At 36.0% G+C, this 16,340-nt stretch overlaps 3 protein-coding genes across 4 annotated transcripts; 1 reads left to right on the top strand and 2 right to left on the bottom strand.

Annotated features, from left to right (window-relative positions):
* The first annotated feature begins 7,489 nt into the window (after nt 1–7,489).
* On the top strand, nt 7,490–10,802 carry LOC147547956 (ninja-family protein AFP3-like). Its single transcript, XM_086669553.1, has 2 exons — nt 7,490–8,729; nt 10,109–10,802. The coding sequence occupies exons 1-2, from the start codon at nt 8,063–8,065 to the stop codon at nt 10,528–10,530; spliced, it is 1,089 nt and encodes a 362-aa protein (XP_086525679.1). The 5' UTR covers nt 7,490–8,062; the 3' UTR covers nt 10,531–10,802.
* A 426-nt stretch (nt 10,803–11,228) lies between these two features.
* On the bottom strand, nt 11,229–14,298 carry LOC147547955 (uncharacterized). Of its 2 annotated transcripts, XM_086669554.1 has the most exons (4): nt 14,143–14,298; nt 13,889–13,989; nt 12,220–12,954; nt 11,229–11,804 (listed from the first exon to the last, which is right to left on the bottom strand). In XM_086669554.1, the coding sequence occupies exons 3-4, from the start codon at nt 12,933–12,935 to the stop codon at nt 11,567–11,569; spliced, it is 954 nt and encodes a 317-aa protein (XP_086525680.1). In that variant the 5' UTR covers nt 12,936–12,954; nt 13,889–13,989; nt 14,143–14,298; the 3' UTR covers nt 11,229–11,566. The 2 variants fall into 2 exon arrangements, with proteins under 2 accessions (XP_086525680.1, XP_086525681.1); XM_086669555.1 differs by lacking the exon at nt 14,143–14,298 and having other exon boundaries at nt 13,889–14,004.
* Nucleotides 14,299–15,566: 1,268 nt separating this feature from the next.
* LOC147547954 (hydroxyproline-rich glycoprotein family protein) lies at nt 15,567–16,340 on the bottom strand. The gene is made up of 3 exons (XM_086669552.1): nt 16,104–16,340; nt 15,904–16,012; nt 15,567–15,713 (listed from the first exon to the last, which is right to left on the bottom strand). The coding sequence occupies exons 1-3, from the start codon at nt 16,277–16,279 to the stop codon at nt 15,669–15,671; spliced, it is 330 nt and encodes a 109-aa protein (XP_086525678.1). The 5' UTR covers nt 16,280–16,340; the 3' UTR covers nt 15,567–15,668.

Genomic DNA, 16,340 nt, shown 5'->3' with positions numbered 1-16,340 from the left:
GGTAGGTCATCGTAGTTCATTTGTTCGACTTCTATCAAGACATCGTATGGCATCTATCTCCAATATCTATCAATAGTGTCATGAGGTATGGGTACATTACTACTATTTTACTCGAGCAACTCGTGTCTACATAGTAGCCCATGTATGCGCCTAAGTATATAAAGATAAAGATTTCCACTCTCATAAGGATCGACCCGCTGTATCTCGACAACTTAATTGACATTGCCCGATGTGAAACCACATTCCTTAATTTGTCGAAAAGGCATCTTTGATGCTCATGCATTACGGTCCTCAATTTTTTTTTGAAATGCAATTGTGATGCCAATAAACTGTGTTCTGATCACTTATGAGCAGCTTCCCAACATGAACAAAGTTACCTGTTGAGTTATTTAAGAAACAATTCAACCTACCGTGTTCTTCCTCAGCTCTACTGGTTGTTGTGGTGCCGTAGGGTTTTATCTGGTTCGTCCAATTTGTATTGTACCATGTATCTTGTATATAAGATATTAACTCTAAGGATTTTTTTGGTCAATTTGTATTGTACCAGGACTTGTATAATTCTTCAATATCTGCCCAGACCCAACGCTGCCATTCATTGAAAAACTTGTCAACCATCTTCTCAAAACTTATCAACCATCTTCTCTTTCTCAAGTTTCTTCTCACTTTCATCCATCTTCATATTCTTGACAATGTTTTCTGGTTATTTTTCAGCCTTCAATCGAACGTTCTTGTTTATATGCCACAAACAAAGGATGTGTTTCGCATCTGGATACACGACCCCAATTGCATTTATCAACGCTTGTTCCCTATAAGTTACAAACACCGTTAGAGTAACTCCAACATTATATAAATCTCTGAGACACTCTAGAACCCAAATCTAATGATCTGTAATCTCGCCAGCTATAAATGCATTTGTCACTGTGAAAGTATTTCCAGTCGAAGTAGTCGAGACTACCTGGAGCAAAGGATGCTTAAACCTATTAGGTTTGTAAGTGCAATCAATGATAAGATACTAAGGGAAGCACCACGCCAGTTGGACGCTCTTAGGGTGTTCAAAAAATAAATCTTTTATCTCTTTAAACTTTCTGTGACATCTATGTTTCGTTACATAGTGGTAGTCGATGCACAACTTCATAAACTGTTGCATTGCTGACCTACCTTCACTCTCACCACACTTGATCTTTCGTTGCGCATTGTAAATAGTCTTCATGGTGGACCAATTACGTTCACTGTTTTGTTTGGTCTTTTGTTTTATGTGCAACAATATTTCTTTGAGACGTGATCCACTATTAGTTAAACTCTTAACCCTTTTAAATTCAACTTGATTCAACCGAGACGCATATCCATGGCGTGTGATATCCTTCTCAAGTTGGTGGTTGTAATGTCCATTGAGTACTTCAATTCCACTTCTCATGAAGTACGACATATTTCACTTTTACAGCAAAAGGACAATCACATTTAGAAGAACCCGTACGCCTCCTTTTACTTGAAACTGTATCAGAAGCCAAATTTTTGGTTTGTGGCTACATAATATACCACTTCTTTACATGTCTTACTACACCAATCTATTACTTCTCCTCTTGAATCAAAATACTGTAACATATAAGAAAATAAGTTGTCTTCAATGTATAATCAATTTATTCACAAAATGGTACTAATGAAAACATATTCTTACATTGTCTCTCGGAAATATATGTGATACATCCAATCTCATAGGAAGAGTTGTACGTTCAGGCATCGAAGAACCATTTGAGTCAAATTGAAGAGTCTGAAATAGAAATCAGAGACTGAAATAATCTATATAATAAAATTCGTAAAATCAGAACCAAATTAGTTTCGCGTCAACAGAAGAGACGAAATATTTCGTGTGACAGATTGTCATGAAATGTTTCTTGGCAACAGGGAGCACGAAGTATTACGTGGTTGCGAATTCTGTTCGTGATGCAACTGTGAAAATCGAGTTGAAGAAGAAAAAATCGAAAAGAACATGAACTTAATATTACCTCTTCAACATCATCAAGGCCATACCATTCTCTAGTATATATGCCTTCTTCATTATCATTTGGCTTGTTCTCCATAATTTTAGTGTTTAGTGATTAGAAGAACATCAAACCTTGGAGATGAAGATGAAGAAAAGAAAAAAACTTGGAAGTTGCCCTATTTTTTGATCCCTAGGGAGATTTCTTTTATTTTTATAAAAAATAACTTCTAATTTTATTTTGTAGTATCTTCTAAAATTTGTTTTTTTAACTCCCAAAATTAGAAGCCCCTTAGCAACAAAAGAAACAAAAAAATCAATCTTATTTGACCAGTTTTAAAGAAAGTCTTTATTTCACGAAGAATTTTCTTTATTCTCCAAAGCCATTTATTTGTACATTTTATATTTTATTTTATAAAAACATTTGATAAATGCATTAACGTATAAATATGACTTAAACATATTTTAATTTTATTTTTTAAAGAAAACATGTTTTGCATTTTATTTTTGTATTGGACAAACATACAATGAACAGATAACATTTTGATATGGGTATTTCTATTGTGCCATTAATAAAGTAAAATACAAAATGTAGTTAACAAATAAATTTATTTTTGCGTCTAACTAAAAATGATATGTGTTTGTGAATAAAATGCCTAAAGCAAAACCAAAATGCTCTGTTCAAATACAGTGTGGTTGCAAAAAACAAAATCGAATTATCCAGGAAAACATGAATTTGTACTTTTTTAGTTTTTGAAAAAACTGAAGTATATAATTTGTTTCCTTTTTTCGTAATTTTTTTTAATTCTAAAAGAACGGTACAAAACAAACAACAAGATTATAAGAAATTAGAATCTTTTTTAGAATTTATGATTTTGAAAATAACTTGTTTTAGAAAGATGAACTCGACGAAAATGCCATGAAAATAGTTTCTAAAGAGGGAGAGAGATGGGGAGAGAGAGAGAGATGGAGATAGAGAGCAAAAGAGAGGGGAAGAGAGATGATTGTCGGAGCTATTTTCACCGGAATTAATGGTTGCCGGATTTGAAGGTGGTTGGAAGGAAGAAGAGGGAGAAGAAAATAAAAGCATTAAAAGTAGGTAGTGTTTGGAGGAAACAAAAAACATTTGTTTCCGCCCAAAGCTTTCTTCTCCACAAGTTTTCTTATTTCTCCAGAACATACACCTTTAAAAAAGTACATGGAGATTTTCACAAGACATAAAGATTGCGAAATTGACTTTATAGGGGTTTTAAATTTGATCTTGGGCTTAGACTCTTTTTCTTGTTTTTCTTTTTTCTAATATTGGTCACTACAAAAATTACTTTATTATACCCAAGTTCAGTATTCCTGAATTTGCACTTTCATGGGATCGAACACGACACCTCCGCATTACAGAATAGATGTACTAACCAACAAGGCTACCATTTGTTGGCGACTCATTTTCTTGTTACGGATATACCCTTAGGACTATTAGCCTTACTTGCAGACCCAATATAAGGGTCTGACGTGACGTCATCTTTGGCGATTTTTTTCCCTCTTTCCTTTCCACCGAAACCCTAACTTCCGACTCGAATCAGTACTCAACCCACACCAGCAAATAGAAATCTCCATACAAGAATCAAAGCACTAACCCTCATCTTTAATCTCTAATCTCTATTACCCACATCACCTCATTTCGAAATTTCAGCTACTGTCCATCTATTTCAACTTCTTAAACCCTAGATCTAGATTTTCATCATGAAGTGGTGATTACTCTTAAACCCTAGATCTAGATTTTCATCAAAAACCACTAATCCCTCATCTTTAATCCTTAATCTCTATTACCCACATCATCTCATTTCGAAATTTCATCTACTGTCCATCTATTTCAACTTCTTTAACCCTATATCTAGATTTTCATCACGAAGTGGTGATTACTCTTAGTCCGATAAAGGTTTCTTTTGAATAAGAAAGAAAATCACCTCCTACAAGGCGACGAATCTGACACACCAACCAATCAAAACAATCTGCATGTACGAGAATGAAAAAGCCGCCATGAACAAGGTTCAACAAACACTAGGGAAGTCCTTCTATTTAAGCTTTTAGTACTCTAGGGCCTTTGGTTTTAATTATCTACTGCTTACCTGCTCCTTGTTCATGTTCTAATTTCCATGCAAAGTGATGACTTTGATTTCTATTTTATCTTTAAAATGGAAGTAGTAGGATAAAGTTTTTTGTCCAATTAATTTCCTTCACAGACACATCAAGTGACTTTCAGTACTCTACTAAATCATAAGCTTCACTTTAGCTTCACTTTTGTTTTTTCATCTTAGAGTTAACTTATGAATTCCAAGTCTAGGTGTTGATAGCTGGTGCTTACTATCTTTGTTCACGCTTTAAGTTAATCTTTTGGTCGAACTGATCTATGTTTATAGTCAACATCTCTTGGTAATTAGTTGTTTAATCTTCTAATGGCCGAGCTTATAGTTCATCTAGTGACGGTTTTTTCACCCCTCTCCTGTTAATCGATGAACAAATCTTAGTTTCAACCTTCTCTTTAATCTTAATAGACCACAACTCAAATCTTAGATCTCCTTCAATTTTTCGTAGCGATGTTAACAGACCTTTAAGTTCATGTACCTCTATTGTATATCCTGATCTCTTTTTTTTTTGTCAAACTACTTGTCATGCTGAACCTTTATGCCTACTTCAATCCTATATCTTCTTCTAGTTATATAGGGTATCCATGTTGTCGATATACTTACGATCATTTTAATCGGCTACCCATTCTAGTTTCACCCATCTTGAACTGAAATCAGTTTAGGAACAATAATCGTCCTTTTCTTGGACACTTATGCCTATCAATCAGACCAGTTATAAAAAGCATTTATCTCAACTTTTCCTTCGACCCCGGTCGACACTCTACTTCAAATATTAATCTCCATCTTCGTCGTGCAGATTATATTGGTTATCTTCCAGCTCACTTTTTATTGATTACATTTGTCTTTGGTTATCTAATAGATTTAACTCTGAATCCAAGTTCAGTAACATGTTCACTTCCACCCCTTTTCGCAATTTTATTGCGATCGTTTGTCGTATTAGCTGGGTATTTATACTCGGGCTATGATGGCGATCCCATTTACCAAGTGTCTGACCTGTTTTTACTTTGTAGAATTTGATTGGATATGGTCTCTGTATATGGAGAATACTGGCGGGAATCCGGAATCATTCTATGATTTCATCTTGCAGACATCCACGTTTCTTCTTGAAACTTTGGATATATGTTTAATCCATCTTAAGTATTACGGGAAGTTAGGTAAGAGCTTCATCTTTAAATCAACCAGACGGATCCTCAAGATCAAATATTATATCTTTCTCAAGAAGAGTTGTCAGCCTCGCAAGCTACAAAATGAAGACTGCTCTACAAATCGAAGTTATATTATGTACTACTTCAGTTATGTTATTTTGTGTTTACTACTTTACTTATTGTAGTTTTTTTTTCTACTTGATTTATTGTAATTGACTCTTTATGTTAATGTATTGCTTTTCAAAAAAAAAAAAATATAAGAAACAAAATAGTTTATCATTTAGATTTTTCCATTATTTACCCATTAACACATGGTAACACATAAATGCTAAAAAAGAATGGAATGAGAAAATTTTTGGACCTCCATACAATTAACTGATTTTGAACTTTTTGATAGTACTTTTTTTTTTTTTGCAATTGGAGTTTTGATATTATTAGCCCAACTTTTAGACCCAAAAACTCAATTATATTTTTTTGACATAAAAAATTGGAAAAGAAGATTTTGTCGAGGTAGAAAAGAAAAGCACCTTTACAATTTTCATTGCAAGATTTTTACTACTCCCCCTGTCTCAAATTAAGAGTCCACTATTCCTTTTTTGGATGTCCCAAATTAAGAGTCTCATTCCTTTTTTATCACATAAAATCCCTTACTTTTCCATAAATACCCTTTCTTATATGTTTCCAATATGTGGTGCATTAATTAAGCTAATTAAGACATTTGATTATTTCTAATACAAAAATTTGTTTTCCAATGAACAAATCCACTCTTTTTAGATTAACCAAGTGAGAAATTAATATGGTTACATGTATTTCTAGAATAAAAATTGTAATCTTTGAATTAGTTCAAGAAAAATTATGAAATAAATAAGGGTAAACATGGAAGAAGAGAAAATGTGAAAATAAGTTGGATTCCCAATATGGGATTCTTAATTTGGGACGGAGGGAGTATTTCATTTTAAGGTTGTACATCTTTTTACAAATTTAATTTATTGTGGATGAGTCACCATTCCAAGTTTTCACATCCCATAATGGGGTTCGAAATTCGGATGGGGATTTAATTTGTTTTCCAACTTCCGAAGAGCCGCGGTCTTTATCGACAACCGAACCCCTCTCAACTTGAACTTCCTCATTTTTTAACACGTATCCACCCTAGCCAGTATCTACCTTCTGCATAACAGCTAAGCTGATAGAGAGAGAAAGAGATCGATTTAAACAAGAGAGAGAATCTAAACTAATTAAAGAAATGCCACTTGTATAAGGACACCTAACTTTTGTATTGGCACATCACAAAATTACAACTACTACTTGAATTTTATGTCTCTGTACTACTAATTTTACCTTAAGAGACATCTCACTACACCTCATTTTCATTCTCTTAAAAACACACACACTTCCCTATTAAAATAGGGAGTATCACTAATACCAGCCACTATTACTGGCCCGATCGTCGTCAGCAGACAAAATGTTGACTGATTTAGCCTTTAAACTCGTCTGTTAACTTTTTTTGAGTTACAACTAGAGAGCAAGACGGAAGCAACTTAGCTTGAGACTTGGAATTGGACGTGGGAAGACTTTTCGCGCCGTATGCCTTCCAGTTCTACGTCCCGAACTTTTATCATCGACGTTTGTCAGTAGATCACTATCAATGCATGCATTTTTCGCCTGAACTCTCAAATCTTTTGTTTCTCGAGTGGTGACAATATTACTTCCGTTGGAGGAGACAAAGATCGGTAATGACTAACCGTTTTCTCTGTCGTCGACATAAAGATGGATAAGCCTTCCTACTAGCATCTGTCAGCTACGTATCAATCATGCAGACGGGTCATGTTTGTCTTCGTTGTTGGGCGCCATAGACACTCACAAACACAGCCGTCCACGGACTGAATCGGGTCACCAGACCACATTCTGAAACCCAGCTCAATAGAGTCTACATAAGAAAGAAAGAGAGATGCCCTATAAAGTGGATGTCCCAATACACCTCATAGATGTTCCTATATTAGCGTCCACAGAGGCCAGAGCTAGAGAGATAAAAGTGAAATGAAAAAACAAATGTGACGTCGCATCTTTACGAGGTCGAACAACATAATTTTGACACGTGTTTAGTCTTGATTATTTTGGAGCACCGTATCGACACGTGGAAGACGACAACTGAATCAGAACGACATTATCTTTTTTACTTTCTCTCTCTCTATCTCTTAAGTTATCGATGGAGACGCCTGTTTGGCGACGCCGCTGAATCTGGAACCGATGAACACGTGTCAGTTTTCACCTCCTTTTATTGCCACGTGGCGTTAATATTTTTTTTAGCATTTTTCAGAATTTTGAGTTTTTACTTAAAAAAAAAACTCACTTTCTTTTTTTTCTTCTTTTTTAATTAAATTTCTTTATTTATTTCAATCTTCTTCTTCTCCTTCTCTTTCTTTCTCTCTCTTCATGGTTTCGGCTAATTAGGTCGACGGTTTCTCTCTCTACCTCTCTCTCTCTCTCTCTCTAAATCTCGTGCAGGAGATTTTGGATCTGTTGAAATCTTTTTGAATTGAAAAGGAATCATTCTCTTTTGACTTTCAACTGAATTGAATTGAATTGGAAAAAAAAAAGAAAATCTTTGAAATTTGGTTTTAGTTGAGCTTTCATTCATGGTGATTTCTGGGTTACTAACTTCTTCTTCAGTTTTGTATCACTATTTTGGAAAAAATGAAGTTTTTGAATCTGGGTATCAAACATAACTAAAAGAAAAGTAGAAATTCTTTTGGATTTTGATTTTGATCTTGTTTTTTTTTTTTTTTACTAGTATTTTAATGGGTGAAGCAAATGAATTTGGAAAATCAGATACTATTGAAAATGGGTACCCAAGAGATCTTTTACAGAGATTTATGGCGGGAAATAGTTTTGTTTCAACAACAAAAGTTGAAGAAGAAGATGAAGAAACAGAAGAAGGGATTGAGTTAAATCTAGGGCTTTCATTAGGAGGTTGTTTTGGTGTAAACCCAAGTGAGAAAACAAGACTAGTTAGATCATCTTCAATAGCTGGATTAACAAATATTTGGAGAGATGAAGATATATCATTAATAAGAACTTGTTCATTACCAGTACCTAATGAAGATGAAAAACGTAAAAGAAAAGAGTTACAATCTTTAAGAAGATTAGAAGCTAAAAGAAAAAGATCAGAGAAACAGAGAAATTGGAAATTAGGTAAAGATAGAGGGGTTTTAGAAGGAACTAATGAGGAAGATAAGCTTCAACACAAATCTGTAACTGGAAATGGGTTTTCTTCAGCAATGGGTGGTGTTTCATTTAGGCCTCCTACTTGGGGTAGCAATACTTCTGGTGGTGGTGGTGGTTCAGCGGTGGTGGCGGGTCGAAGATTTCCACCACCATCACCACCACCACCATCTCAACCGGCGGGTGGATTACAAAGGAGTACTTCTTCTGGTGTTTCTGAAATTGAAAGTCGGCAGATTCAAGGTATAGTTGAACAAATTTTTTATTTTACTCGATTCATTAACGAAATTAGGGTTTCTTGAGTTCATAAAATATGTTACTTTGATCTTCAAAAGTCAAGATTAGGGTTTGTACTGATGAGATTTTATGGTAGTTAGAAAATTATGCTTGCCTAAAACCAACCTAATCTAATGTTGTCAAGTAAACCAAAGAAATTGGGCAACTGAGTAACCTTGAGCTATTTGAGATGGCTTGATAAGAGAAATCCCCTTTGGCTTTTTTCCCATACTTAGGTAGGAAATATAGGGTAATCCCTATTTTGGTTCAAAGTTTTGGAATCATTCATTATGTTCCTTAGAAAAATGATAGAAGAGGCTAAGAAAGTAGACATTCTTTAAACCTAAATAGGAACCAACCGTCCATATAGAGGGAAAAAGTCCATCAAGAGAGAGAGAGAGAGTGTGTTGACTCGAAAATAGATGCGCTCGATTTTGTGTAGGTCTGGAGTAGGCTTTGACTTGTATCCTCTACTAGCGTGCTCATGTTTTTCTTGGTTTATTTTAGTTCTTTTAGTTACCCGATTCAAATTGATTTGGATTTCTGAGTTTCGGCGCTATGGGAACGTTCATATGGATTGTTTCTAGATGGTCGTTGCTTTTTGCCATCACGGCCTTTTGAATTTTGAAATTTCTGTCCCCATAGAAATTTAGAAATTTCATGGCATCCCCATCGTTCTTCGGTGTTCGTAGCAAACAGCCTTTCTGTATCTGTAAGTTTTCTATTGAACAAAAAAATTCAGTCTTAGCCTCCTAGGATAAAACTTTGCTAAAGTACATGAATACTTTTATGCATTTGGATTAATTAATTTTTTATAGCTAGAGAGTAATTGATAATTGACAAAATAAAAGTTTATTGGTCAAAATATGGAGGTCAAAAAGGCAATTTGGTCATAATATTGGAGCCAATGGCCAATCGGACTTGACCATTCTATAGGTGAGATTGTCATCACAATGAGATAGAATTTTTTGTTAGTGGTGATGAATGTTGGTATATACTAAACATGAGCCAAATGCCTATTTATGATCTAAATGCCAATAGTAGCCTTCATTCGATAGTGAAACTGTACGTTATGCACGTGAGGGAAACTCAAGGGGTACGAAGTTACCAAAGAAACCTCAACGATTACGGATTTGATCTAAATGTATACTTTAAATGTTCTTTCCTTTTGTAGAATGATATGATATGACATGAAATAGATAAAAAAAATTATAAGTAGAGTTAGGTGACAGATCCGCGTTTTAATTTGAGATACTGGATGAATCCCTATTTTCTTAGTTTGATGTAGAAAATAATTTGAATACTTGTTTCATCTTCTGATAGTTTTACGGAATTTTACATCACAGGGTTGAACAATTGTTTCGAAGCAAGAAGCTCGATGAATGTGGTACCTGAACTAGCTGAACAAAAACCCGTCCTAGCTCGCACGACATCAACACCTATTGAGAAAACAGGAACCTCAAGTGGAGTTAAGACGGAGAATCCGTCAAATGATCCTCCTAAGGTAACTGAAAATGGGTCAAGGGAAATGGGAATGAAAATGATGGAAGAAATGCCGTGCGTAACTACAACAGGAAATGGACCTAACGGGAAACGAATCGAAGGATTTCTTTACAAGTACAGGAAAGGAGAAGAGGTAAGAATTGTTTGTGTTTGTCATGGTAGCTTTCTCTCTCCAGCCGAGTTCGTTAAGCACGCTGGTGGTGGTGATGTCGAAAATCCCTTAAGGCACATAACAATAAGTCAATCTTCATCTACCTATGTCTGATGAATGCCAGTACCCCAACCAAGTTACGCTTCTCTCATGGTTCTTTCTTCTTAAGGAGTGAAAGAAAAAAATGGTGGAAGGTGAGCAAAGAAGTGGTTGGTTTTTCTTTTAGGTCTTGAGTGTGTGTGTACAGTGAAATACAAATAGGAGAGAGAGAGAGAGAGAGTAGAAGGATTATGTTTCAGTTTTTCTTCCTCATGAATTCTTATTGACTGTCATGGAAAGCTTAGAGTTTTATTGAGAACTAATATAATTACTAATTCACCCTCTTATTTTAACGCCTTTAGTCTGTGGATCGTATCTTTCTGAGCATTTCTTCGTTTGTGGAGCTTGATTGTCTCCATTAGTAGCAAATATGAACTTGTTATGGCAATATCGGTGCATGATTGGTGTCCATCTGAATCCAAGCCAGGTTTCTGGTGTTCCAGTTCCACATACTTGGCTCTCTGAACTAGTCTTATAGCACTTCTGTTTCTGGGTTTTTAGTATACTTTGAATTAGAGAAACCCTGACAAGATTCAGAAACATGGGTGTGTTTGTTTCTTCTTATTGTTTAAATCTGACTCACTTGGACCCCAATATCAGCCCAAGTCATCCTTAAATTACTCTAGCCAACTTAGACCTTGAGTTAGATTCAAATATTGGAATATAAGCACCAAGAGGAAACACAGACCATATGATAGAGGAAGAACTCAGACAGGGCAGACAAAATGTTTCTTAGATTTTCTTCTAACACAGTTCAGATAAAATACAATATATGTGAAAAGAGATTTGTTCAACCGTGTGTTTACTTCCTCTTTTCGGAGCTCATCGTCTTTCCTTTTTCCATCTTCAATACTGAAAAGTATCTAGCTCTACAATACAAATCTAGGTGGAGAGATAATCATTTTGGTTACACAGAGATCGTCAAGTATGAAATTTTGGAAACCACTCCGTTCCTACTTAATGATGATGATTACAACAATCTTAAATGAATTCGAAGGATACGGGTTGAGACTCTTCCGTCTTTAGAGAAAAGGATAGTGAATCTCAAGTCTCAGCAGCAAAATGAACATGGGAGGCATGGGAACCACTTGGTTTGGGCAGCAGGAGGAGCAGCACTTTGTGGTGCAGGTGAGGATGGTTGTTGCTGCTGATGTTGCTCTTGTTGTTGCTCTTGGGATTTCTCTTTTGGTTGCTCCATCGACTGCTCCTTTGGTGGTTCCGTTGATAGTTGCACTGGATGTTCTGGTTCAACCTTTGCCGATACAGCTCTTGATGCTTCCCCAGTCAATCTACGCATAGGATAAATTAGTAAGCATAAATTTACAATGGTATTAAAATAACGAGCAAGAACTAGCTTTGCCGATGTTTTTCGCTTTTTGAAGTTCAGACTGGACTCTGACAAGAAATATGAGTCGGACTCAAGTAAGGTTCCGTAATGCTTGTTTTTTGTCTCACTTACGCATTTGACTCGTCTAATAGCCGACTTGGTCTGGTTTTTCGTAATTTGAGTTACAGATAAAATAAGTCCGAAATAAGAGCGCATATCTGAAATAGCCTGTGGCCTTCCAGACGATTCAGGTACAGACAAGTCAGACATAGACGAGTCGGACTCAAACAAGCCTAGAGAAACAAAGACTGGCTCACTCTTTCTCACTCAATATAAAACGAAAGAAGAAATGTACTCGTGTAACTACAGGAACTTACATTGGAAATGCGAAGGAAACGACGCTAGTGCCACTCTCATCGGAACGGCGAGAAACACTAGAGGAATGACAAACTGCCTCTGTGGGTGTTTTCTCCTTATCTTTATCTTCTGATGTCGCCCTTATAACTTCCTTCATGGTTTCGGCTGCCGCTTCATCTACACCTATGTTTTCATTTCCTGCTCTTGGAGATGTTGTCGACAGTCTATTGTTAGAATCTGCGAGTTTAGAATCGAGGAAGTTGTTGTAATCTCCTGGCATGCCAAGCTCCCCGGACCTCATCAAGAATATTTGATCAGCAGAGAAACTGTTATTTCCCATATGAATACTGAACAAGGACTCATTAGAAGTCACACTCCATTCAACTGGTTTTGACGATGGAGTTCGAGCGAATACCTTGGACGGAATCCTATATGGAGTCGGTTTTTCTTCTTTGTCTGTAACTTGTAGTGGAAACGACTGATCTTCCGGAATCTCGGTCAAGCTATATTCTACAGTAAGAGCAGAAGGGCTAGTGGGAGCATCGGCGTTGTGGCTAATAAGTACATTTTCATCTCGTGTGGAAAGAACTTCATCTAACGGAAAGTCAGACGAAGATGAGGACGATGACGAAGAAGAAGAAAGTGACTTTGATTCTTTGTCTGGGATAAGAAGAGGATCGGCCTCTAGAAGTATCGTCGAGTGCTTACTACTTTCACTCTTTTGTTTAGAGTCCATAACTAAGATTTATAGATCCCTGTACAAACACATAAACTGTTTAGAGTCCATAACTAAGATTTATAGATCCCTGTACAAACACATAAACTGTAAATTTACCTAGGGAAAACATGAAATCAAGATGCATTAAGACCATATTATATATCCTTTCATTACAAGAAACAAGGTGAAGTAAATATTTTTGAATTTTAAAGGAACATTCATATTCATACATAATAACAGCATGTACATATAATGAAGCTGGCACGGACATGAGAAATGTCCGTGAATGTCATGGTTTTTGGTCGGCTAAGTATCTGATAAGCCCGGTCCCTCTTGACGAAACAATAGAACAACACCTAATTATCTTCCAAACCCATTATGTTCAATTTGATGGTGAAGAATAAAATGTACCTCCGTCTTTTATTGGCGAAGCTGAATACTTGAAATTCAACAGACCCCTTGTTTTCGTTTTCTTCTATTGCTACTAACATGAATGAAACTTCAAAATTTCATTCCTATAACTTCACTTTTTCTATTTTCTTTTGCGGGTGTTGTGCATTTCGATTCCTTTATGCATCATTTTCCATTCAACCCACAATGTGAGACCCACACAACAAAAACGTCTTGAATATGGGTCGATAGCAATCTTTGAAGTGCGACCCAGATAACCATTTTGGTCTATAAGCAAAGCCCTGCCAAATTTTTTTACACGCCCCATTTACGTTGATGTAAGGGTGTCATTCCGTTTTCCCTTTTGGGTTGAGATGGGGGAAGCCGTATGATATGGTTATTGACAAAATAACACTGGTTTCTCGTGTGTCGCTACAACACCTAATTCATATTTGTTCATAAACCTCATATATGGTTCAAAATTTCAAATACACAAAGACCTACACACGAAAGATTAAAACGAATTGCAAACAAACTAACAAGAAGAATCAAACTCAAGAACAAGAGAAACAAATGATTACCCAATTCATCAAATATATTGGAGCTCAAATGCCGATCAAACCGCCTCCGATCAACCCAGAGGGGAACGCACCGGAGTTGAGTCAAATCTCCTTCCAAACCCCTAGTTTTATTAAGAATCATCAGGAAATTAGAAGAAATTCCCCAAAATTCATCCAACCAAAATAAATTCAATCTTCTTATTCTTATTCTTGTTGATTCTTTTGAAACAATTAAATGAAGATTGGGAAGAATTGGAGAGAAATTAAGTTCTTACCTCAATTAGGTCCTGCCATTCTTCAAAGAAATGAATAAATTTTCTTTTTGGTGGGATAAAAATGAAAGGTTGGTTTTGGACCTTTGGTTTTGCTTTTCCTATTTTTTTGGTTTATTTTTGAGAGATGATTAGGTAGAGAAGAGAAAATTAGGGTTCATGATCAGGATGGTTAAGCAACATTCTCGGCATTTTTAACGGCCCCTTGCATAAACGAACTAGTTTCTTTTCGCGCCATTTCCAACTACCTCTTTTCTCTTTATCTTGTGTTTTTTGGGTATTTGGAGGGACCGATAAGTTGGGCCAAATGTCATGGCCCCATAAATAGGAGTTGGAATTGGTCCCGAGAGGCTGTCTGCAGACAATTACCCATTTGGTCCGGGCAGAAGGGACACTACTCAGACTTGTCTACTCGGACAACTGCACAAACTAGACGGGATATTGTTCTCAGGGAAGACTCCACGAATCCACCCAAAAGGCCTCTACATTTACTAAGCTTAAGCATACACTTATAGCCCAGACTCAGGACATTCTCGGGAGCGATGTGGGACAATTACAATGCTCCCACCCCCAGCGAAGAGCCATCATCGATTCTGATACTAATTCTGACGTCCCAAGCCTTAGCAGTTAACAATATTATCTCCGTTTTTGGCACCCTAACCCCAGGCCCACCGGGTACGAGGCTTTGTTCTCGACGAAGACTCCACAAACCCACCCAAAAGACCTAACCACTGACTAAGTTTGAGCTTACACCTATAGCCCCGACACCGGACACTATCGCGAGTGATGTGATATAGTCCCAACACTTCTGGTTATCTTACACTTTTGGTTTGCTCATAAAAAAGAATTACATTTTAAGCAACTTTTATAGTTAAGGTCCTCAATGTGCTAATATTATCGATTCATTACGGCGTTAAGCCTAACACTTCAACCAATTTCAGAGTATTCAGATATGCATATTGTATGTTGGGCTAGAGATGTTGGGATATGATTGGGTTGATATATTCTTACAATTGTTCCCGCTTCTATAATGTTTATTTTAAGTCTTGTATTTTCTTTGAAATGATTGTTTTAAATTGAATTGTAGTGCACATTAACGCATTTTGGTTGCCCGATTATAAGGTAGTTGTATTCATCTTGTTCAGGATCCTGGAGTGAGTGGTAGATAGACTCACATCTTATGAGAGATTGCTCATAACTCGGAATAAGTTCATAAATTACATAGATTAATGCGCAAAGTCCATGACTTCAACAACCCTAAAAGACCCTTTGGTTTTGGATGGAAATGTAACAAACCCATGAATTGGATTTAGAAAACCCTAAGAATTGAAGAAACTATCTGTTTTTATTGCTGAATTAATTTCCAAGATAACTAAACTTTCTCTTAGGCCCTCATTTCCCAAAGCATAAAAAAAAGACATACAGTATTAATAAACAAAGAAAATTCATAACTTAACAAGATCAAACTTGTATACAAAAGAACACATGAATATAATTAATAAAATTCTGCTTATTTTCATCAAAGATATTCAATTTTGAGATAAACCCACATCCTGAAAGTATGGTTCCAAGATCTGCAAAAATTCATCAAACAATAAAAAAAACATATTATAAACATGATTCAAAATGCCCAAAATTTAAAAACAGAGTAAAAATTAAGCTAGATTAAACAAAAAAAAAATAACAAATTTAAACCCCACCAAAGAATCTAATCTAAATGAAATCTAATAAGTCTTAGATGTTCGAAGTATCGACATACTCTACCTTAGGCGGGTTATTAGACGGCGGAAGTAAAACGCCTGGCTTCTTCTTGGTTCTAGCAAGAATCCCTTTTGATATAGGAGACATCATAAGATCAGTTGGACTCATATACCTGCAAAAAATGAATCAAAGGAAAAATAAAGATAAGTTGGAAATTTGGAAGCATTAGAATGTAATTAATTGATGAAGAAATTTTGGTGAACCTTTCTGGGTATTTGAATGAGTACTGAGGGACTTTAAGAGGATCAGGGATGTTGGTATTAAGAAGTTCTTCGACTGAAATTGGTGATGATTTATCTATTTGCAGAGTTGGAGGTGGTGTTTTTTCTTCCATGGGTTTAGCTGGATTTCTTTGAGGAGTCTCTAGCAGTTTATCCATTTTGGGTTGGAGAGAGAGAGAGAGAGAGAGAGTTGAGAGTAATTAGACTGAGAATTATAGT

This window comes from Eschscholzia californica, unplaced genomic scaffold (assembly GCF_041429995.1).
Source record: "Eschscholzia californica isolate CP2 unplaced genomic scaffold, dmEscCali1.0.p SCAF_3, whole genome shotgun sequence".
In the NCBI taxonomy this organism is placed as follows: domain Eukaryota; kingdom Viridiplantae; phylum Streptophyta; class Magnoliopsida; order Ranunculales; family Papaveraceae; genus Eschscholzia; species Eschscholzia californica.
This window is presented reverse-complemented; position numbering and strand designations above follow the sequence as displayed.

What these genes read in the sequence shown, in the direction of transcription:
- LOC147547956 (XM_086669553.1), top strand. Translation starts at nt 8,063, where the DNA reads ATGGGTGAAGCAAATGAATTTGGAAAATCAGATACTATTGAAAATGGG. An exon ending in TGAAAGTCGGCAGATTCAAG is followed by an intron (nt 8,730 to 10,108) that starts GTATAGTTGAAC and finishes TTTACATCACAG; the next exon opens with GGTTGAACAATTGTTTCGAA.
- LOC147547954 (XM_086669552.1), bottom strand. Translation starts at nt 16,279, where the DNA reads ATGGATAAACTGCTAGAGACTCCTCAAAGAAATCCAGCTAAACCCATG. An exon ending in TCATTCAAATACCCAGAAAG is followed by an intron (nt 16,013 to 16,103) that starts GTTCACCAAAAT and finishes CATTTTTTGCAG; the next exon opens with GTATATGAGTCCAACTGATC. An exon ending in CGTCTAATAACCCGCCTAAG is followed by an intron (nt 15,714 to 15,903) that starts GTAGAGTATGTC and finishes GAATTTTTGCAG; the next exon opens with ATCTTGGAACCATACTTTCA.
- LOC147547955 (XM_086669554.1), bottom strand. Translation starts at nt 12,935, where the DNA reads ATGGACTCTAAACAAAAGAGTGAAAGTAGTAAGCACTCGACGATACTT. An exon ending in GTTTCCTTCGCATTTCCAAT is followed by an intron (nt 11,805 to 12,219) that starts GTAAGTTCCTGT and finishes TCCTATGCGTAG; the next exon opens with ATTGACTGGGGAAGCATCAA.